The 23450-nt window shown below is 40.5% G+C and overlaps 1 protein-coding gene and 2 long non-coding RNA genes across 3 annotated transcripts in view; 1 reads left to right on the top strand and 2 right to left on the bottom strand.

Annotated features, from left to right (window-relative positions):
- Nucleotides 1-1352: 1352 nt before the first annotated feature.
- Nucleotides 1353-6196, bottom strand: LOC114146362 (uncharacterized). Its single transcript, XR_003595886.1, has 3 exons — nucleotides 5812-6196; nucleotides 3869-4267; nucleotides 1353-3498 (listed from the first exon to the last, which is right to left on the bottom strand). It is a non-coding gene; the product is annotated as an uncharacterized LOC114146362 (long non-coding RNA).
- Nucleotides 6197-10376: 4180 nt separating this feature from the next.
- Nucleotides 10377-17030, bottom strand: LOC114146358 (uncharacterized). The gene is made up of 3 exons (XR_003595882.1): nucleotides 16899-17030; nucleotides 12975-13093; nucleotides 10377-11963 (listed from the first exon to the last, which is right to left on the bottom strand). It is a non-coding gene; the product is annotated as an uncharacterized LOC114146358 (long non-coding RNA).
- adcy8 (adenylate cyclase 8 (brain)) overlaps nucleotides 16817-23450 on the top strand; it is an 86501-nt gene continuing 79867 nt past the window's right edge. Inside the window, exon 1 of the mRNA XM_028020158.1 lies at nucleotides 16817-17021. Within this exon, the coding sequence (XP_027875959.1) occupies nucleotides 16926-17021 (96 nt within the window). The 5' untranslated portion in view covers nucleotides 16817-16925. The remainder of the gene's footprint in view (nucleotides 17022-23450) is intronic.

Genomic DNA, 23450 nt, shown 5'->3' with positions numbered 1-23450 from the left:
CTGGGCCCATCAGCCTGGACCCATCAGCGGTGCGTGGCCCCATCAGCCCGGAGCTGTGGCTCTGGGTGTGTTTGCTCCTGACCTGATTGGAGTGCCAAAGACCACTGGAGCAGACCGAAGCCCTTCCTGCTCCTCGTGACCTTTCGCGACCTCTCGCTGCACTGATTCGGTTAAAAGCCTCCAAATCTGCCTGTCATTAGCAAAGCGCTGAGCTCTTCTCTGATTGCTTTCATGACCAAAAATTAACAAAAATTTGATCCATAACATGTCACTATGAAAATCTGGAGTAAACAGTTTGGAACGACGTTTGTATTTTCCACCAAGGACAACGTGTTTACTGGGAGTTAGAAATGGGAATCCTCTGGCTCCCAGTTTAGTTTCACAGCCATGAGACCAACCTGAGATCCGTCTGCAGTTCCAGATGATGAACCGATCAGAGATGTTCAAAGCTTGGGATGTTTTCTAACATAATCCTGCTTTAAGCTTCTCCACTGCAAAAACACAAAAATCTTACCAAGTAGTTTGTAAAGTTTCCATTGCAGAAATTTTAATACAGTTGAAATAAGACTAAGCTAACATAGAAATAACTTTTCAACAAGACATAGGAACTTGTTTTTTTTTACCATTTATAACATGGGGAAAATGTTTTGCTAAGTTTCAGCTTTACGTTAAGTTCAGATTTGTGCCATGAAGAAATGTGAAATTAGGAAAGGAGGAGTTCCGTAAAGGTTCAATCCCACCAGTCCTGTTTAATCCACTTTAATCCGACTTCAGTTTGTCTAGGAGTTGAGGTCTGAACACTAATCTGACTCTGGTCCTACAAATGTTGGTCTGGGTTTGGTTGAAGTGAACTCTGGTTCGGTTTGAATCCATATGTCCAAAAGCAAAAAGTGGACTAGAGCGTAGAGCATTCTGGGTAAAGACAACCAAAACAAATGTGCTAGCCTAGCGCTAGCAGGAGAAATGACTCATCTTTTTCCAAAGACTAAAAAGAAATTCTCCAAAAATCTGACGCCACTACATTCTTGAAGAAGGAAGTTGCTCTCAGTGTCTTCAGAGGTTTTCATGTGGTTTCCTTCAGTGGTTCTTGGTGCAGCGCCCCCACAGGCCAGGAGGGGAACAGGCTGCTCAAAGGTTTTGGTTGGTTTGTCTCAGAGCAGAGAGAAAAAGAACCACAGCTGCTGGAGATGGAACAGGTGTTGAAATTTTGGTTCCCAATCAAACTGAGTCCACCAGACTATCAGGGGAAAACAGCTTAAGGTTTTGTATATTTCTGGAGAGCCAAGAAATGCCGAATAAAGGAAGAAAGATCAACTTCAGGCTGTTCTTTACAGAAAACATAGAAACAGTAATTCACTTTTTTCTTCAGTTTTTATAAAGAAACTGTCATGCAGCTCCACACTGATCTTGACATCATGATGTTGTGTTTCTTCCGGATGAATTTGCACATTAATCCGACGTCTGAGGCAAACAGCCTCTCTATGTGGTCAAGTTCAAGAGCGAACCGCAAACTGCTGAAGCGCAGGCGTCATGGAAATGTTGGAAGGTCATCTATGTGTCGTTAATTACAGCATGAATCAACTTTCTCATGAAACATCACCGGCGGTTTCAGACTTGTTTGTCCCACTGATTCAGAGCCACTTGTGTCTGCGGGAGTCCGCTGATGGCGCCGCCGCTGCCTCATTAAGCGTGCTGCTGGCTCTGATCACAGAAGAGAGGATTGTTCCCCAGCAGATCATCCTGCTGTAAGGCTCCATGTAAACATCAGTGGATGAAGGAAGAACAGCAGGATGTGCGGAGTCGAACCCACAACCAATGAGAGACATCAACCCAATTAGAGAGACCAGCGTGAGATTCTTTTTGGATCAGGATGTTTTCCCAAAACTAAAAAAAGAAGATATAGACCTAATCTTACTGCTTTTACTCAAAACAACCTCATTATGAGAGAGCCATGGCACTCCTTAGTCTCCACCTGTAAAAATAAAACTCTTCAGACTCGACTTGTTCCCGAAAGACTTGAGATTTGACTTGGACTCGTAGCGAGAGACTCGAATCTAAGCACCAATTTTTATGTCATGTAATAAGTAGCAAGAAACAAAATGCCTGTTTGTATTTCCAATAGGGTAAATATTATATTTGATCAGTTTACAAAATAATATAAACATAAACTTTTTTTTGTCATTTTTTGCATTCTGAATATTAGAAGGTTAAGACATAATTATTCATAAAAATTAAGAGATTTAAAGATAATAATAAAATGTTAATGTAAGTTTGGTCAAAGAACAAATAGCCTAAGATAAGTACTAAGATAAGTATTTGTCTTTAGGTAATAACCTGGACCATTTGGATTAAGAATCCAAACAGTCAGTGACTTGACTTGGAAAATTTACTTATGAACATCTGCATAAACCACAGCCGGGGTTTTAACATGTTAAATTTGATTTCTTAATTACGTAGATTTGAACACATTAAAGATTTTAGCGCAGTTAATCACTTATTTTTCTTTTACATTCAAAAGTCCCAATCCGGAACCTTTGTATTCACGTTTCTGGTACAACCATAAATCTGACGCACAAGAAAAAAAACCGCTAACGGTGAAGGAAGACGGAGCCGCTTCTCTCGGCCCACTTGGAGTTAATTTCTGCTTCTAAACGGATCTGATTGGACGCTGGGAAAGACAATTGTTGTGTTAGCACATCAGTGAATCCATTCAAGTCTAAACTATCATCTAAATGCTAAACATGTAGCAGCTAATGCTAACATCAATGGTCCATATTTCTAAAGAAGCTCCATGAATCATCAGTTATTTCTGAAACACTGAACAGCTTAATGGATAGAATAACACTTTGCTTCAATATGATGGTTTAATAATATAAATAATAGATTAAAACAGTAAATATCTTTGTTCTTAAGCCCAGATGTCTTTTCTATAATTTAGCAGCATAAGCATGAGTTTTTCAATTAAATTGTGATTAATTTATTACAGGCCCTGTAATTATACCAAATACAAAGGAAATAAATGTTTAAAGGAACATTTTTAATGTTCATTACTCTTGCATTAATATCTTTCTAAAACAGAAAAGGTTTTGTCTGATTTGAATTCACAAGTGTAGAAAAGAAACATGTTTAGTGAAAGTTAATGTTTAGTTTCAGCTGCAGATCCTAAAACCGTCTACCTCTCGTCTCCAGTTTCTCATTCTGGTTGCAGTTTGCTTTACAATCAGAAGTCCTGGACCGAATCAGCATTCATCATGTCGGACCAATCAAGACTCAATATTGATTCTGCTGCTTTAATAACATCGGCGGCAGAGAGCTGAGTCACTCAGCGGCTGGAATAAACGCTTCATCGTCTGTGGCTGAACTCAGCGCTCGCCCCCTAACCACTGGAATCACCATGTCAGCGTCACAGGAAGTAGTTCTGCTCCATTCATTAGGCAGAAAAGATGATCACATTACCAGAGTCACGGTTTGACTCCACCAACGGACCAGGAGGGAAAACTGGGAAAGATAAGGTCGACTCATCCCAGCTGCAGGTTCAAACCAGCAGCAGTGTGTTCAGGTGGAAATAACCTGTTGAATTATCATTCAACAGCTTATGAGGTAAATGACATGGATTATTGTCATTTATTCTCTTAAATGACAATAATACATGTCCTGTAAGAGAAGATAAAGTTGACACTTTCCCCATTGGAGTTACAATAAAACATGCAACAGCAATATTTCTAATTTTTTAAATTAAGAACTTTGTTCTAGATTCTAGAACACTGAGTTTATTGTGAATCTTGTTTTGTAATCTATATTGGATGAAATTAATAGTTTAAAATTAAGAAGCAACTATAGTTTCTGCCCCAAAAATACCTTTTCATACCTTTAAATGTGAGTCAGTGTTTATCTGTCAGCGTCTGCAGCACCTTTCCCACATTCCTCCTGCAGACTGAGGGAGATGAATGCAGAGCAGCCTGGACAGTAATTAACTGTAATTAGTTGGCAGGCAGACTGGAAAACCTGGAAACCGTGCTGTGGAGGAGTCGGACTGTAAAACAGATCAGAGGACAGCTGGTCGATACTCCTGATCCAATCAGACTCTTCCTCCTGGCTGACCCGCTGAGACGCCGCCGCGGCTCTGATTAAGGAAGTGACACCTGAAGAGAAGAGCCTGGTGGAGGCTCGGGGCGGGGCTTAGCGCTGTCAATCATCCTCATGTACTGACTGCTGCATGAGGATGCAGTCAATATATGACTGCATCCTCATGCAGGACTCCATCCTCCTACATGAGGCAGAGAAACAACTTACTGTTACAGGAAAACTGTCTATGTGCCGTCATCTGTGGCCAAGTGGCGGCTAATTAGCATTAAGTTAGCGTGCATGCTAACTAGCCTGAGCATTCACAACTAGCCTGCTATGCTGCTAGCTGCAGCACAGTAGAGCTCAAAGAGGGAGGAGGGATTACGGTATTTATTTGAAGGAAAAATATGTAAAAATATTTTAGGAACTAACTGCTTATTAGATGGAAATCTGGAAAGTAAAGCGATGATGGTGGTTTAATTTAAGCAAACTGCTCATGCTGTGAGGTTTAACACCCACACACACACACACACACACACACCACCCTGTGGGTAAAGGGTAAAGTTTGGGTGGAGGAGGCAGACTGAGAGCCGCAGACGGCTGCAGGACAGCCCAGTTTTCCTGCCCAGCTATTTAAAGGCAGAAAGGTCGAGTCGTTTCATTTAACCTCCTGTCACCGAGTCCCTGCAAGGCGCCGCGTTAGCGAAGACGACGCTCTGCAGAGGACAATCAGATCAACTCAACATATTCACTCAGCTCTGGGTTCACAGATTAAAACTCACGAATCAGGTTTGGATGTTATGTTCTGAAAGATATTTATGTATATTTTTACTTTGTGAAATTTGAATCTCAGTGCAGGATCAGCCTGACTGATGCTGAACAGAGACGTCTGCAGACCGGCTCTAACCACAGCAAAAACACTAACAGTCGTCTCAAAACGTTATTTAATTCACATCAGTGAAACTTCCACATTTATTTCCTAAGAAGCAAAATCTATCAGATTTATTGGAGGAGAAGCAAAAGGCGTACAGAGTTCAATTATCTATACGGCGCCAATTCAGAAGAAATGTTGTTATTACAAAATGTCATTTCAATCCAATAATATTCCAATTACCCTGTTGTCAAACAGCACATTAAGCTCAAATGATTATTATTTAAACTAGTTTAAAAGGTTTCTGCATGCAGAGTTAGAGCTTTCATATTTGTATAGCAGATTTCAGCAGCTCCAAGTGCTTTAAAACATCAAACAATAACCATTTATAAAACAAGCAATAAACATTAAAGTTTGTATAAAGCCATAATACAAATCAAGCAAATAAATACACGTAAAATACACTCATCCTGATCTCTGGTGGAAACTGTATGTTGACTCTAGATCTACAACTCTAGATCTGTAAATAGATTTACAACTCCAGATCTATAACTCTAGATTGTTCCTCTCCAGTTCTGTTCCTGGAGAAAGTTCTGGTACCTCCACAAGCATCTGTTCTAAATAAAAAATATCTAACAGGAAAAAACCCTGCAAAGTTAATTTAATCTCCACTGTAGATGGTTCCCATGGCAACAAGCTTATTTTAAACATTTCAACCTTAAAGGTTACACACACAAAGCAGATAATATTAGCTGGTGACCATCATCAAGTTTTTACATGCCTCTAGATCTGTGTGTTATAGAAGGGACTGCTTGTGTGGCGATCTGTAATTCAAGACAAGTTTTAACTCAATTAATTTAAATGCTTCAACGCACCTGAATCAAAGGATGGAGTTACATCCCATCACGTCTGATGAAGCTGAGGAGCCATTCGTTTGGGCTGCAGGACAGCAGAGAGAGACAGACGGAGGAACCTGGTGTGAAATATCAAGTTAGAACAGTTAAAGTTCACATAATGTCACCAGTTTATGTGTGGAGGTCAAAGTTCAGTCCAAAGTCTTTTCATTTTATCAAGTCGAATGCAAATCGATTCAATTTGTGATTTAAGTCTGACTTGATTCTAAGTCACATGAGTCAAATACAGACATATGTTGTTAATAAATGATTAGTAAATTAATCAGTTCTGTCATGTTATGGGCTGTTTTCCCTCCTGATGGTCCGGTAGACCCGGTTCTACTGGAACCAGAACTCCATCATCTGCTCCACCTCCAGCTGCTGTGGTTCTCTGAGTCAAACCAACCTGTTCCCCTCCTGGCCTGTGGGGGCGCTGGACCAAGAACCACTGAAGGAAACGACTCAAAAACCTCTGAAGACGCTGAGAGCAACTTCCTTCTTCACCAGATGGAAACAAGATGGAGGCGTCAGATTTTAGTGTTGGAGGATTTCTCTTTAGTCTTTGGCTAAAGACCAGGAGACATTTCTGCTGCTAACATTAGACTAGCTCGTTTGTTCTGGTTCTGTTTACCCAGAATGCACTGCACTTTAGTCCACTTCCTGTTTTTGGAGCGGTCTCCGGTCTGCTTAGAGTTCACACATGCATTCAAAGTGAACCAGAATTCACTTTGACCAAATCCAGACCGAGGTTTGTAGGCGGACCACAACGTCCCAACCGAACCGGACTCTCCAGGCAAACGGACCGGAGTTGGATTAAAGCGGCCTGAGAGAATCCTACATTTGTTGAAGCATCAGTCACTTAAAGATCAGCTGCTGCGTCAACCTGTCCAGTTACTGATGAGGAGACAGTTTACTGGAAACTCAGTCTAAATATGATCATAAACTGTCATGAGTTAGCAAGAGAAATCTCCACAGCGTTCATCGGATCTTTAATAATGTCAAAGCTTCACATTAAATCCTGTTAGAGGTCAAATATTTACCAGGTTCCAGCCAGTGAAGCCGTGTTTTCTGTTTTCTATGGTGTCTCAGTGAACACCAGCATGAAGGGCCTTGTTCTGCAGTTAATGGACTCAGAACCAGGAGCAGCCGGCCGTGTTCTGGTGTCATCCGTCCTCGGTGGCGGTGCTGACCCATGGCCCGTGTCAGTAAACACATCATCTTCAATCAGCCGCGCTGTCACCTGGCTCAGGTCGGCGGATTCTCCTCCGTTCTCTGATGGAAACAGCCCAGAGAAACTCAAAACGCTGCCAGGAAACGGACGATAAAACCTTCATGTAACTTTAGTTTAACCGCAGATGATTCAGGCAAAGCTGAACTGAACTGTACAGCACAACCAGGACAGAGCTGCAGGGGGATTTGAGGAATATTATAGAGGAATATTATATCACCTCCATCTTTGTCTCATCCAGGGCTGGACTGGGAATCTGTCCACTGTGGAGACGTCCAGCCAGTGCCAGCTAACTGTGGGCTAGCGTTAGCAGTGAGTAGAGACTTCTACACAAAAAGAGACTTTGAGCCTCAAACCCAGATCCCAGCAGCAGCTCAGGCTCTTAAACGACACAACCCTGAAGAAACCACCAGTCAGTGAGATTTACAGGATAGACGATGAATGAAAGTACATAAAAGATAAAATACCAAAAAATATTAACCAAATCTCCGGCTACTGTCTAGTCTTTGAGACGACTTTATTTCTGCAGCTGGACAGAGAATGACCGCACTAAACCGTAAAGTTTAACGATCCGGTGGGAGACGGCAGGAGGCAAAACGAAGCAGCTTTCACCCAAAAGATGCAGCAGAGAAAAACTGTTAGAGGGTCCAACTGGGTCGATGTGGTCATGTCTACTAGAAATGAAAGAGAATGTAAAAAGAGTTATTAACACACTAATGCTTCGTTTTGTACCCAACATTTAAGTTGTGTGAAGATTTTAATTTGTTGGGAACCAGAAATAAAGAAAAAGAAGATCCTGCATCCCCAAAAGATTTCCTTTCAAAAGTGGAGCGTTCCAGTTTTCACCATGACGCTTCACTCGGCCGCTGCAGCAGGTTTAACACGTTAGCACATTAAATAATGAATCTGCTGATGAAGATGGGAGTTTAAAGCTATTTCAGGTGATCAGTGTGTGTGTGTGTGTGTGTGTGCGCGCTCCCATTAGGTCCTCTGAAGTAACTGGGGTGTGAAACAGAGTTAAAGGATCAGTTCTGCTAATGCATCAATCAGAGTTAACGGCTTCGGCAGACAGAACGTTTCCTTTCTGCTTCTGACCAGAATTTATTCCATTCAGCAACAATGAAAATATTAAAACAAAACTTTAACACAAACAAAACCGAAGCAACAAACAGGTGAGGGATGAACGACGGACTGAGAAAAACCCATGAAGAAGAACGCTTCCCGATCAGAACCATCATGGCGGATCTGATTTGCGTCGTGTTTTTTTCCTGCTGCTGTTTCTGACTTCATTTATTTTTTCTGGTGATTTTATAAAGTATTAATAGGAATTCCTAAAACTGCTTGAATCAGGTTTGAATGTTTACCAGACAGGTTTTTTTTATAACTTGCATCTTTCTGAAGAAGTGAGACCTTTTGCTTGTGAATTTCTTTAATTTATGGGAGGAATAAATCTTGCAGCAGCAGGAATCCTTTGAGAAACACACTTCTGCCTTAAATATTTCATCATCACCTGATTTTTCTCGGGTTTCTTGAATTTCTCAAGTGAAGCAGTAATGTGAGAATCTGCCTGGATCTCTTCGGTTTAATTAATAACTTTAGTTTTGCATTTTAAAGAACTCATCCATGTGTAAAGCCATTATGTCAGAATAATGTCTGCATTGAGGCTGAAACCTGAGTGTTGCTGCAGACAGTTTGGTGAAGCAGAGTGAATCCTGGATGTGTGTGTGTGTGTGTGCGCGTGTGTGTGTGTGTGTGTGTGTGTGATCTGGGCAGATATTCCAGGTCATTTTCTATTTGTGGAAGTAGAACCAGCGCAGTCTGTCTAGACAGTCGGCCGACCCGCCGCCGTCCCGCTGCTCCTGGTGGAAACTCCAAACATCCAGATTCAGGTTTTTGGTCTCCAGGCAGAAAGTCGCCTGTTTTACCAGAAACATGATGAAAGCAAATCGACTCAAAATGGAAACATTTTTACCAAAAACACAAAGAAAAATAAAGAGTTAAAAGATTCACAATGCAGAAGTCAGTCACAGTCAAAGAGAGTTTCACTTTTATTCTAAAATGATGGAAAAATACAGACTGAGTTGAAGGTTTTGATTCATTTTATCATAATTTGTTCAAACAACAAAGGAGGAGCCAGGAGCCAGGTTCTGATCCGGTCCTGGAAAATAAATAAGTTCCCAAAACACAAACCTGGAATCCCAACCATTTGTTTTTTTGTCTTCTTCACTCAGTTACAACATCCACACTGAGGCTTGTGATCAACTTTTTAGTTGATCCCAAGCCGACTAATCACTGCATTTCTTTTGTCAGGCAGGTAAAAACTCAGAAAAAATATATCTACAGTTTTTACCAATCTAATTATTGCAGGGAGAACGAACAATGTATTAATATTAATATTATTGTTTCTTGCGATCGTCCATATGAGAAATAAATTTTTGATTTTAGGGAACATCATCTTCTGTTTAGATTCAAATAAATACTTTAAGATCTGCTGTTATTTCATCCTTTAATCAGTACTTGGTTAGATTTACAGTGTAAAACTACTGAAGAGGAGAGTTTCTGAGTTAAAATCACTTCTCAGGTTTTGGTCAAACAGGAAGTGAAGGCAGGTGGTGAAGCAGTGATGCAGACATCAGATCTGAATTCATTAACTGATGAGAAAAGCTGCATCAGCGTCTGGTTGGCTGCGCTGCATCACTTTTCAGATGTGAAGTGACGTCAGGAAACCAGAAAACGCTGCGTGGCTTTAAACCAGGTTTAGTTTTACTTTGGTCCTTCAGGCTGATGAGCAAAAACTGTTCATGAACACGAACGAAACATTCGATTCGTTCTGCAGAATGAGCTCAAAATGATCTGATGCCAAAGTGGAAGTAAAACAGAAAAATGCAGAGTTCAGATACTGCAGGTCAGAATCACGTCTTTATGAGTTTAGGAATTTAGGACTGAATGTTTCAGCAAAACTTCATTTATTCTAAATTAATCACTTTCATTGTGTGAAATGGATAAAACTATTTCAGTCCAAAGTGTTCAGAGAGCATCTACTGCATATTTCAGTTTCTACCTGTTGATGTTTTCTTCACAAGATAAGATAAGGTAAGATAAGATGAGATTTATTTGTCATTGTCATCAACAGATTACAACGAGATTGAGATTTGCTCGACTCGAGTTAAGATGCAGGTTATGTGTATATACATAATATACAGAGATAAATAAATAAATAGTACAAAATGAGAATAAATAGACATCAGAAGATGGTTGCAGCGCCTGGAGGTGTCGCAACAGAATTTACATTTTTAACAAAGTGGTGTCAAGAGCAGAAGTTCTTATGCCTTTGAATTTAGTGCCATGATTGTATAATATCTTCAAATTAGCAAATATTCATGTTTTAATGTCCTGAAACAAAACAATCTGTTTCTCCTGGTCTTGATGCTGCAAATAGTGAATCTTTCTAGGTGAGATATTTATTTTTTACAATATGTTCTTGCTAAAATTTAAGTGTCTGGTAGTAAATTGAATCTAAAGCCGGGGCCATCCGGCCCCTGGCTGTGAGTCTGATTCCCTCTCAGCTGCTCTGGCACGTTGCTCCTGGTGCAGCAGAAGCCGTTAATTATAGCAGGCAGTTCCCAGCTTCGATAGCAGTGCCGCGGCGCTCCACGACATCCCAACTGTCAGCTTAATCACAGAGCAGGGCCACGACACCGGCCGCGCCGCGCCACCGCGCCGCCATCGCCTCGTCCCTCCCTGCTAAACATGACAGGACTCTGCAGCCGCGTGGCCCAACCTGCTCCAGCAGCTCTGAGGGGAGAAACAGGCAAACTACTGCAGATGGAGAGGAGCTGAAGTTGGTTAACCCGCCGTCACGCTCCTAATGCTAAACATGTCATTTAGTATTGTTGGGTGTTTGCTTGAATTTGATCCTTGGTTTGTTTTTGAACCTATCAAAGTTAATAAAACACGTCTGTGAAATGTCCATCTGTTTCTAATCTGGTTTTATTGGTGCTTTTCTTCCTCAACAAACACAAACTTGGTAGCTGATAAATGGGAGGCGTTTGTGAAGCTACAGTCAACAATTATTTTAAATATTTAGCTAACATGTTAAATATTTAGTTCGAAGCAAAATATTCTCATACGTGCCTAACGCGAATTTACTGGCCGATAACCGGAAGTGGACTACCAAAATAAAAGCGACGTCTTCTGAAAAGTACCTTCTGCTTTCGAATCGCTTCCTGTCACCTCATTATCATCGTTTCTTTTCTTTTTCTTCTTGCACAACAATTCAGCTTAAAGCATGAGCCGTTTTAAAGGCGACACGTTTACAGATAGAGCAACAGAGATGCACTGAAGGATTCAGTCTGGATAAGTAGAACATTTTCAACTTTTTTTAGCATTTGAAATTCAGAAAATTTGGATGTTTTTTCTATAAAAATTCTGAGATTTTTTTTTTGTTGCAGAAATTTACTGTTTTCATACATATATTTATACCAATGGCACTAATGCGCAGTCGTATGTCAGTGTTTGCTGTTGGAGGTACCAGATGATTTCCAAGTAAAGCTGTTTGTAGAAAGAAGAGACGTTTCAATCTGAAGGACCAAACGGGAAGCAGGAATTTCTGCTGCTGATTTGAAGGATCAAACTGGTGGAAGTGATGGAGGCGTACCGTCACCGACCCTCCCTCCACCTGCTAACCGCGGCAGGTGTTGGAGTGGTTCTCCCAGCAGCAGCTGCTGCAGCATCAAGTGCTTCTCTAATGCTGCAGCTGCCACTTGAGCCTGAGATGCTGCTGGAGATGCAGAAGTGAGCTGAACGCCGGCAGACCTGGCTCTGCAGCGGACGGCTCTGAGCCTCATTAACGTCCCGTTTCTGTCCGCGTTCATGTGAGACGTGACGACTTCCTGTCCTGCAGAGGCTGGAAAAACCGCGGCTCATTAACCGAGTTCTCCTCCAAACACACTCCCCGCCCAGCCCTCCTCAAAAACACACACAGATGGAGTCAGTCTCACTCTGACTGATCTGTGTTGATTGTTCAGGCGCTGTAAACACACGCTGGTGGATTTACGCTGCACACAGATGGGGAACTCAATATTTTAGGAATTTGTTGTGAGACTTTGTTGTTTCTTTCCCTGCATAAATACAGTAAGTGGAAAATTAATTCAGCTGAGTGGAAATGATATTTTCTCACTAAATGAAGCCATTCATCGCTCCTTCCTTCAATCTAACCTGAAGAAAACTTCTGCATTATTCAGTTTCAGTTCATTTATATTCACCCAAATCATAACAAAACCACTTCATATTGAGTCCAATCATTTAGATTGAATTACATACAGTTCATTCCTGCACAAGTTATTACACAATAATAGTCAATCATTATTGATGAATTATGCTGAAAAATATCTTTCTATGTGGGACTGAGTGTCTTCAGTCAGAGGTTTCTTCAGATTGGCAGGAATACAGACTGCTACAGGAGATCCAAAACATACTTTTTGGCAATTTGTGGCCAAATGGTTTAATTGTTGTCTTGTCTGAACATAAATACCATCTTCAAAAGACGGAGGAGGATCCTTTCAGACTGAGGTCATGTTAAATCAGGGGAGTCCAAAGTATGGTTCTGGGTCCATTTGTGGCCGTTGGACTGATTTTGTGCGGCCTCCTAACTGCAGTCAAAGAATGATGCAAATTTGGCTCATCCAGCATAGGAGGTTGAAGAAGATGAAGACTTTTTATTTTTAACCAAGGCAAAATTATTACCAACATTATTTTCTTAGAAAGGAAAATACTTTGTTTTTCACAAAGCCAGAGAAGAAAACCAAACGGAGAAACAGAGAAAGCCAATGAAAATACGCTGCAGAGCGATGAGATCCGAGTTTAACACGACTGAAGTGAAACACATAAATCTACATTTAGCTCACTTTGTTTTTACCTTCAGTTCTGATCAATATGTCGTTATTCATTCAGGCTCAGCTTTGTAACAGTCGGCAGTAGAGAGGCTCCTCGGGTCAATACCTCCACCGGCTGCGTTCATTTCAGCCCTTCCTCACGCTGAAAAAGAGCAAAAGTCACAAAAACATGAGACAAACTAGATGCTAATAAATATGGCAAAATGTTTTGTTATAGTTTACCATAATTAGCAGAATATCCGAGAAACTGTTATCCATTTCTTATCATGTGAAGGAAAAATTTATTTTTCTCAGAACAAAGCAGATAGACTGATGTTGATTAAAAATGTAATTATGAACTTACACTAATGGCAAGAAGGAATCAGAACATCAGACTTATCTTACAATTTGTTTTGATTTTGTTAGCTCCTGCTACTGATGCTAACTCCTGCTAACGGCATTAGCTCCTGCTTGTGGCGGTAGCTTTAGCGAGTAGCTCATAAGCCGATCACGTTAGTTTGTTTCTTTCTTGAGTTTAACAGCACATGAAAATTTTGAGGCAGTTTTCCTGAACCCAGACTTTCTGTAGTCAACCTCAACATCCTGGACAGTTTGTGTTTTGTTTATTAGCTTCAGTCGACTGTAGCTCGGCCCGCGTCATCGGCCCGGCATGCTCTGTGCAGGTGAAAAAATGGCGACCTCTGTAAGTGAACAATGTGATATCGATGTACATTTTTAAAGTAACTATGAGTTTTTATGTATCACTAACAACTTTTTAGGTTAATAAGAAAATTACAACATATTTTGGCCGATATGTACAACTATTAACGTCTCTTTTAAAACCTCTGAAGTGAAATAGAAAGAGACAAAAATGAACAGAACAGAAAAAGATAACTTAGTAACTAATGGAAATAAACTGAAAATGGTTGTTTAACAACAGGTAAAAACTTAATGATCAGAGCTCAAACATTAGTAGATCCATCCATCCATCCATCCATCTGTCCCTCCATCCTTCTCTCAGCATGCTCTCCATCATCTTTTCATCCTTGCGTCTTACAGTCTCACTCTGAGTTGATCAAGAGTGTCGACTTTGCAGCTTTTTGCTTTTCACACCAGTGAGAAAAACAGGAAATAAATATTTCAGCTTTGCAGCAAACACAGCTGAGGACTTTCAGTATCTTAGCCTCCAAAATTAAACTCGGCTGAGACGGTTCTGCTCTCTTAAAGCCAAACATTTTCTCACAGGGACAGTTTCACAAGGAAGAAGACGTCTCCTGGTGCGTCCAACCCCTCAAGTATTTTTACAAGAAACTTATTCAGCACACTTCCTGTTCACGTCCACAGCTGTTGGGTTTTCCCACTTAATCCTTTGTGTTGTTGGATAATTATATTGGATGTTTAAAGGGTTTCTTGCAACAAGCAGTAATGAAAATAACAGAAAAAATCCAAATGAGACAAGAGATAAGAGCAAATGCTGCCACATTGAACATTTGAGGATGAAAAGGAAGAAAACGTTTGGTTAAAAGAAAACACTCCCTCTTGCAAATCTTCAGTTTTACATATCAGGTCCAGATTTTAGATTTGCTAACTTTAAACGTTTCCACATTGTCTTTATTTATCAGACAAACAAAGAAGAAGCCAAAAAGCAAAAGGTGACAGAAAAAACCACCTCCCAGCTGGTTGCACAGGGTTTAAATGTGGAGTTTATTGATTTATTTGGCAGGAACAGCAACTAACATTCCTGTAAAATCACCAGAATTAGTCAGTTTTCTACTTTTCATTATAGTCCCTGGACAGATGGAACAAAATATCAAACAATGACAAAACAAAGTTAAAATGAACTTAACTTACAGATTCTGTCTATAAACACAAACATAAATTAAACAATACAATTATTAAAAAAACAAAGTCAAATAGTTATGGGTCTGAGTGTGAGAGACTCAGTGTGGTTCTCTTTCTCTGCTCCGAGCCGAAACATCTGAGCAACCTGTTCCCCTCCTCACCTGTGGGGGCGCTGCACCAGAAACCACTGAAGGAAACGACACAAAAACCTCTGAAGAAGGCACTAAGTGCAACTTCTTTCTTCACCAAATGTAAAAAAATGTAGTGGCATCAAATTTTGTTGTAGAATTTCTGTTTTGTCTTTGGCTAGCACGTTTGTTTTGGTTGAATTTACCCAGAATGCCCTGCGCTGTTGTCCACTTCCTGCTTTTGGAGCGGTCTCCAGTTCGCTTGGCATTCATTCACATGTGCTTCCAAACCAAACCAGAGTTCAGTTCAACAGAACCCAGACCGAGGTTTGGAGGACCAGAGTTAGTTTGGCAAATACCTCACCAAACAAACCGGACTTTCTAAACAAACGGACTGGAGTCGGATTAAAGCGGATTAAACGTGACCGGTGTGAATACACCCTGAGTGTCCTTAACTCCAAAGTGGGGAACCAGTGGGTTTAATTCCAGTTTTCTGTGATTCCCGGCGATGTTACAGACGATTAACACGACAGCTCAGAGCCAAACATGAACTATCAGCAGCCAGAGGGCCGGGGAGCTGAGAGCAGCAGATTACCGAGGAGGAGCGAGGAGGCAGGAGGAGAGGCTGGATAAAAAACACAACGTATGGATGAGTCATCTCCCCAGCCAGGCAGGCAGCCTCTCAGATACCATGCCAGCACACTCGGCTGTTTGCTGCAGACTCAGATCGCTGCGTTACTGTAGATCGTGATCTCTCTGACATGCATCCGTCTGCAGAGAACGCTCCAACATAAAGCTGCAGAATGCTCAACACACAAGCCCACTTTCTGCTTTTTCTGCTTGGCTCAAGACTTCAGTTCTCATCTGGTGATGCATCATACAAGACAGGGATTAACTGGGGACATATTTCAGCTGCCCAAACAAGCAACCTGCTCAGCTGAGTCACAGCGGCGTGTCGTAATGATGGAAATTGGGAGCATGTTCTCATGGAAATAAATTTTTTCTTCTCCCTGAGCTCAGCATGCAACTTCAACTCTGAGATCATGGCTCTAAATTGGAAAAGGGATTAAATTCCCATTCCCGAATGGAAGTGACCTGAAGTTTAAGAACCTCAGGGGGTCGAATTCATGAGTGGAAGTAGAGCTGAGATAGAGATAGACGAGTCTGCAGTGATGTGAGCCGAGCGGCTTAACTACACATTTTTGGTTTGCTTAATATTTCTATAACTTACCAGGGGGAAAGAAAAGAAATTCTCTGTCCCAAAAAATGAGACATATAAGAATTCCAATTCTTATTTATACAACAGTGTATGAATTACTTCATTTCCCTTCGGAAATTGTTTCCTCTAAAACAACTGAGAGGCACTTTGATCGAAAAAAGGGAAAAGTAAAAAATCTGTTGTTTTTTTTTTGTTGTTGTTGAAAAACCAGTGGAAATTCTTTGAATAATGACAAATTTGCTTAAAAGTATCAGAAATGTTCACAAAACAGTCAGAAATGTCCAAAAGTTACAATTTTCTACTTTTCAAATTCAGATTTTTTTTTTTTAAATACCTCGAGCTTAATCTCAAATTTCTGAGTTTTTTCTAGTAACCTTTCAACTGTTGAAACTCAGAAATTTCCTTACATTTCTAGGAAATATTTGAGCTGAATCAATTTCTGAGTTTTTTGGTGGAAATGTACTACTCTATCTACAATGGCGTTAATACGCTATCTTACATTTACTGCTATGAATCAGAATCGATTTCAAAATGTCCCAAAATCGATTTTAGAAACAAACAAACAAACAAATACATAATTAAGTAAATCTGCTGGTTGTCGGTCTCCATTTTCTAACTCTAAGCGCGACGTTCTACTGTCGCCATGGAGACGGTAGAGGAACTTACGCATGCGCGGGAAGCACCAGAACTAACAGTAAGCTAACTACACAAACGAAAGACAGATTCAACCGCCCTTCTTCGTCGAAGGCAAACATTTGGACTCATTTGGTTTTTCTCACCGAATTCCCGGGAAGACCGAGCTGGACATGAGCTTCACCGTGTGCAAGGTCCGCGACATGAAGATGGAGAACTTCGGGAACACCGGAGATACGTGGGGCCAAGCTAGCTACAGCTTAGCCGAGGTAGGCCACTCCTTCCGGTCCAGAGATGTGAGAGGCGTGTTGTGATTGGTCAGGCGTTTGTGGCGTGTTTTTTCAGAAATGCGCTCAAACAGTAAAGCTGATAATCTACTTTAACTACTCCGCTTCAACTACCTGGTTTTTCTATCTGCAGGAAAACCAGGTAGTTTTTCTTCAGATAGAAAAACTATCTGCAGAAAGTGGGTAATTAATACCTACTAATTACGCAGTAGGTATTATTTACATTTTCTATGATTCTTCACTAAATAACTCTGACTGTTAAATGGCACTTTTGGATGGAAATGCAACGGAGTCGTTTTCTCTCTGTTACCGCTTCGTAAAAGCAAAAACGTAGGACGTAGGGAGGAATAATCCAATAATCGATCTGAGTCGACCTTGCTGTGAATTGGTGCAACAGTGAACTGAAGTGTTGAATGTTCCTGGAGGTGGATCAGGTACCAAACAGAGAATAACATGGAGAAAATATTACTTTTCTATGAATAACCCCAAACATTAAATTTTTCACTGTGTACCTTTACAAACGGGACCCGCATTCCTCCGTCAGTCAGAAATTATCGGTCTAGTTCAGATTTTTCTCGTCTAAAACAAATTAATTTGTCAAAAGCCAAACAGCATAAACTTATTTTTATGTGTTAAACACCAACATGCAGGAAGCGTCCATCGGTTTCTGACCAACAGAATCAGAGCAGAAGTTTTACAGAACTGTTCAGTGACGTGAAGGAGGATGACGTCCTGCGTACTTCTGGTTTTTCTAGTCTGCCTGAAGACTTTGGAAAGTTTGAAATTGAAGCTCATAACTTTTGGGTCGATGTTAACATCAAGCATCAGAACCCATCTACCATTTTTACGAGTCTCCTCATGTGAACCCTGCTGCAGTAAAACTTTCCATTTTTCCTCCCTCTGCAGCCATATTTCCTTTTCTGTCATCTGCAGCAACATTTTCTCTTCATCTGCTCAGACTGCGGTGAAGGTCATTTGCCACCTCATTTGTCAGGAGTCTGCCTACGTTTCACACCTCACTACTTACAATTTCCCTCCTGCATAATGATTTGTTCTGTTATTTATGTTTGTTTGTTCAAACTGCGTCCGACTTGTGTGAGTAATAACTTTATCTTCTCCTCCGGCGATGTTTCTGGACCATTTCTCCATCTGAAGATGAAGTCCTGAATGTAAAACAGAACCGTTCCTTTAAAGAACCAGAAACTTCATTAAAAAGATGATCAGATGCTAATATTTTCTACTTGGGCAGAATAATTCATCGCTTTATAACCAACCTGCTGCCAGGGCTGAGTAAGCTCTGCACTGGAGGCAACATGAAACCGTCACAGAATGTTAACTCTAAAGAAAATCATCACTTTGCTTAAAAAATAGTGGTCTGGTAATAATGGAAAAGTTCTGCTGAAGGAAAAGTTTTAACTGCAGCAAAGAGACTTTCTGTTGGGGATAATAAATGGTGTCATTCCTGCTGAACCCAATCTGCAGGACTCTACAGAGTTATATTAATGTTTGATTAATTCAGTGCATCAATTCTGGCATATTTTAACAAAGTTATTCACATATTTATAAATGGCACAGTTCCAAACTAAATATTTAATTCATAAACTGAACATTTATTTGGTAAATTATGTATTTAGTAACTAAATATTTGGATCCAAATGAAGGATTTATTTTACAAACTAAATGTTAAGTTTGGAACTAAATATTTATCTTCCTAACTAAATATATAATTTTATATTTTCTAAGCTTAATATTTTGCTTTTAAATTATTTAGTTTAAAATTATGACATTTATAAATGTCAGAATAACACGATTGCAAAATAACTTTGAAAAATGAATCCCAGTATTTTGTTTTCTTATATCAGGCTAAAAAAACGTAAAATGTTGCTGTTAATGTTTTACAGTGTAACTTTATAAATGACTCCATAGTTCCTGATTCTCATCTTTGTGGCTCTGATATCAGGAGTAAACAGACTTTTCGATGTGTTGTAATGTTTTTTAGCACTAAAGTTAAAAGAAATGAATGTTGAAAACGTTTGAAGTCACGACTGACTGAAGCTGCGTGATTCACCTGAGCTCCATTTGCTTTAATGTTTCACTTTTTAGATCTCAACAAGCTTGTAAGTGTGTGTGTGTTCACCAAATGTTTCCGCCTTAGCTGCTCTGATCCTCCTGCAGTTTAAACAAAGTGTTGACCTGCTGGCCATCTGCCAGGACTAAATGCTCACTTAATGCTCAGCCACTGCTGTGGAGGCAAATAAAGGTTAATAATCACACAGAAAGGCTCCTCAGGAAGCGGCGAGCTGAACGCCGCCTCACCAGGCCTTCAGGTGGAGATGAATCACAGTGAATGGTGAGGAAAGCCTCTTCATTCCCTGCAGATTCAGAGCCGATCTGAGCGTCCTTGTTGGAACGGTGCGGTGGAAGGAAGCTGGATTTCATTCCAGTTCGGAGTGACGTTACAGCGGCTGGTCGGCTCACATCTGAGCTGCAACCGTTTGTCTTTTTACGTTTATAACTTATTCATATCGTCTGACTCCTCACTGCTTTTCAGGACACTTCTTCCAGCCTGAAGCATCATTTGGCAAAATGCTACAGCAATAAATTACATAAATAATATATGAAAAACATTAGAAAGAAACAATTTTGCACAGGTTGTCTTTAGAGAAAGATGAACCATAAAAACTTTTGAATTGAAGGTTTTTTTTCTTCCCACTCGGTGTAAAAATTGTTTCTTTCCACAGAATCAGTAGGCAGCATAACAATTTAATAGCTTTAAGCATCATAAGCAACTTATGATGGTAGTTTCATTTTTAAGAGGTGAGAGAAAAAACAAAACAAACGCTATACGTGGAGTAAAAGTAATAAAAGATTATTCTCAGATAAATGGAAAATAAAGAGACGTCAACATTTACAGCTTTGGAAACTCAGAAAATTGATTAATATTTGTGGTGCATGTTGAAGGAATGATGTTTATGGATAAAACATCTTTCCTATCATCATTCCAAGCCTATTTGGTTCAGTTGTCACAGATATTTCCGTGGAACGTTACTCCAAATTGTTTCCGAATAATCCGTTTATTTGATTATTGATTATTTCATATATTATATGATAAAAACAGAAAGCAGTTTGAGAAGCTGAAATACAGACTGGTGTTTGCAAAGGAGCCAATCCAGGAGCGCCATTTATTTTCCTTTTTGCTGATTGGCTGAACCCCAAGATAAGGAAGGCCGGAGACGTTAGCTTCTGTGCTAATGCTAAGACAGTGCGTATCAATAAATATTAAGACATATTTGAAGTATTAAAATGAGTAGTGTCTGTGGGTTTTAGTTGTTAGTGGACGTTTAGTAACAATATCTGCTGTGGTCAGAGGACAGTAAAGCATATTAACGAACCTTAAAACAATTCAATTGGATGCTATATTAATAAACGGAGGAGATTTTTCCACTTCAGATTCGAAGAACCTCCAAGGAAATAAAGTTTGGTTCAGTCGGTTTTCTCTGAGTCGTGACATTAAAACAGTAACGTGTCCAAGAAATATCCGTCCCAGACCTGGACGTCTTTAATTGGACGCTCTCACCTGCAGGTGGTTCATCAGTCACGTAATGAGTTAATTAGTGTCTGAGTCATTTCTGCCTCATAACGAGCGCCATGCGTTTTACTTGAAGAGCTCCGTGATGAATCACGGCTGATCCCAGAGCAGTTCTTTGTGTTGTTACTCACGCTCCGCGGCGCTGCTCCAGATGACTGCATCGGTACAGTCTGTTCCTCTGCTGATTGGCCCAACGAGGCTCAGCTTCACTCACGGCCTCAGACTGGGCTGAACGAGGCACAGAACCAGTCTGCAGGGGTCCGGTTCTGAATGACCCACAGAACCGCTCTGCGCTCACCGGCAGGGGGTTTCATTCACTGGAGCCGACATCTGACCTGCTGATCGCTGAGCTCTGGTTTTAAGAAATATAAATATACTGGATGTCATAGTAGCAAGATTACTAAAATATAAAGTAACGAAATCAACTTCAATCAGTCGATCAGGTTTATTTATGTAGCACATTTCAGCAGTTCAAAGTGCTTTACATTATAAAAATACAAAGTCATAAAAACACCACAGTAAAGCAGCAAACATTACATTTGATCAAATGCTGTCATTCCACATCCAAATGTGGGTCAGTGTTTCATTTATTATGGTTCAAACGGAGCTCTGGCCAGGAGGGTTTTAGTCTGGATTTAAAGGAACTCAGTGTTTCAGCTGGTTTTCAGTTTTCTGGGAGTTTGTTCCAGATTTGTGGTGCATAGAAGCTGAAAGCTGCTTCTCTGTGTTTGGTTCTGGTTCTGGATGCAGAGCAGACTGGAGACCAACTTTTCAATAATTACTACCTTCATTTAGCGTAAATGATTCCTCGTACCCTCTGGTTTTAGTTGGCCAGGAGTTTTTATCTCGGTGTTTTTATCTCGGTATTTTTATCTCGGTGTTTTTATCTCGGTGTTTTTATCTCAGTGTTTATATCTCGGTGTTTTTATCTCGGTGTTTTTATCTCGGTGTTTTTATCTCGGTGTTTTTATCTCGGTGTTTTTATCTCGGTGTTTTTATCTCGGTGTTTTTATCTCAGTGTTTATATCTCAGTGTTTTTATCTCGGTGTTTTTATCTCGGTGTTTTTATCTCAGTGTTTTTATCTCGGTGTTTTTATCTCGGTGTTTTTATCTCAGTGTTTATATCTCAGTGTTTATATCTCAGTGTTTTTATCTCAGTGTTTTTATCTCAGTGTTTATATCTCAGTGTTTATATCTCAGTGTTTTTATCTCAGTGTTTTTATCTCAGTGTTTTTATCTCGGTGTTTTTATCTCAGTGTTTATATCTCAGTGTTTTTATCTCGGTGTTTTTATCTCGGTGTTTTTATCTCAGTGTTTTTATCTCGGTGTTTTTATCTCGGTGTTTTTATCTCAGTGTTTTTATCTCAGTGTTTTTATCTCAGTGTTTATATCTCAGTGTTTTTATCTCAGTGTTTTTATCTCAGTGTTTTTAGCAGCAGGTTCCTCCACAGCTGGCTGCTGTGGCTCCTTTGGTCTTTTTATTCTCAGGAACTTTTCCATTTTCTGTTTTGATATTCAGCCAGTCAGAAACATGAGCATGGCAAATAACTTTTTTTTTTTTTTTAAGATAAGATAAGATGAGATTTATTGTCATTGTCATCAACAGATTACAACCAGATTGAGATTTGCTCAACTTGAGTTAAGATGCAGGTTATGTGTATATACGTAACATACCAAGATAAAGAAATAAATAGTACAAAATGAGAAATAAATAGACATCAGAAGATGGTTGCAGCGCCTGGAGGTGTCGCAACAGAATTTACATTTTTAACAAAGTGGTGTCAAGAGCAGAAGTTCTTATGCCTTTGAATTTAGTGCCATGATTGCCATCGGGTAAAAACTGTGTTTTAGGCGATTTGTCCTGGTTTTTATTGCTCTGTATCTCTTGCCTGATGGCAGCAGCTGGAAGAGACCATGGCCAGGGTGTGAAGAGTCATTTAAAATGTCCAAAACTTTCTTGTGGAGCCTGGAAGTGTAAATCTGTTCCATAGTGGGGAGGGGGCAGCCTATGGTTCTCTCTGCTGCCCTAACAACCCTCTGGAGCACCTTCTTGCCACAGATGTGCTGCTGCCGTACCAGACACACAGACCGTACGTGAGCACACTCTCTATGGAGCAGTGATAGAAGGCCTGCAGCAGGTCTGAGGGGAGACGGTTCTTCTTGAGTATTCTCAGAAAGTACAGTCTCTGCTGTGGCTTCTTCAACAGCTCCTTGGTGTTGGTGCTCCAGGTTAACTTGTCCTCCAACTCCATGCCCAGAAACCTGAACACTGGGACCCTCTCCACACAGGTCCCACTGATGGTGAGAGGCTGGATGTCCGTTTTGTTCTTCCTGAAGTCGATCACCAGCTCCTTTGCTTTGGAGGTGTTGAGGAGCAGATTATTGACTTTGCACCACTCTGACAGCCGCTGCACCTCATCCCTGTACTCCAGCTCCCCCTTCCCGCCTGAGATGAGACCAACAACAGTCGTGTCATCTGCAAACTTTATGATCTTGTTGCTGAGGTGGTTGGAGACACAGTCATGAGTGTAGAGGGTGTAGAGAAGTGGGCTGAGCACGCAACCCTGTGGCGATCCGGTGTTCAGGCTCAGAGCAGTGGAGGTGTGGGGGCCCAGTCTGACCCTCTGGGAGCGACCTGTTAGGAAGTCCAGGATCCAACTGCAGGTGGCTGATGGGAGCCCAAGGTTTGCTAGCTTGGACACCAGACGTTGGGGAAGTATAGTATTAAATGCTGAGCTGAAGTCCACAAAGAGAATAAAGTCTCTTTAATTGTCGCAGTGTGAGAAAATTCAAAAGTTTGAACCTAAAAGTGTTAAATTTCT

Source organism: Xiphophorus couchianus, chromosome 6 (assembly GCF_001444195.1).
Source record: "Xiphophorus couchianus chromosome 6, X_couchianus-1.0, whole genome shotgun sequence".
NCBI lineage: Eukaryota > Metazoa > Chordata > Actinopteri > Cyprinodontiformes > Poeciliidae > Xiphophorus > Xiphophorus couchianus.
The sequence above is the reverse complement of the archived record's forward strand: the minus strand, read 5'-3'. Positions and strand labels throughout refer to the sequence as shown.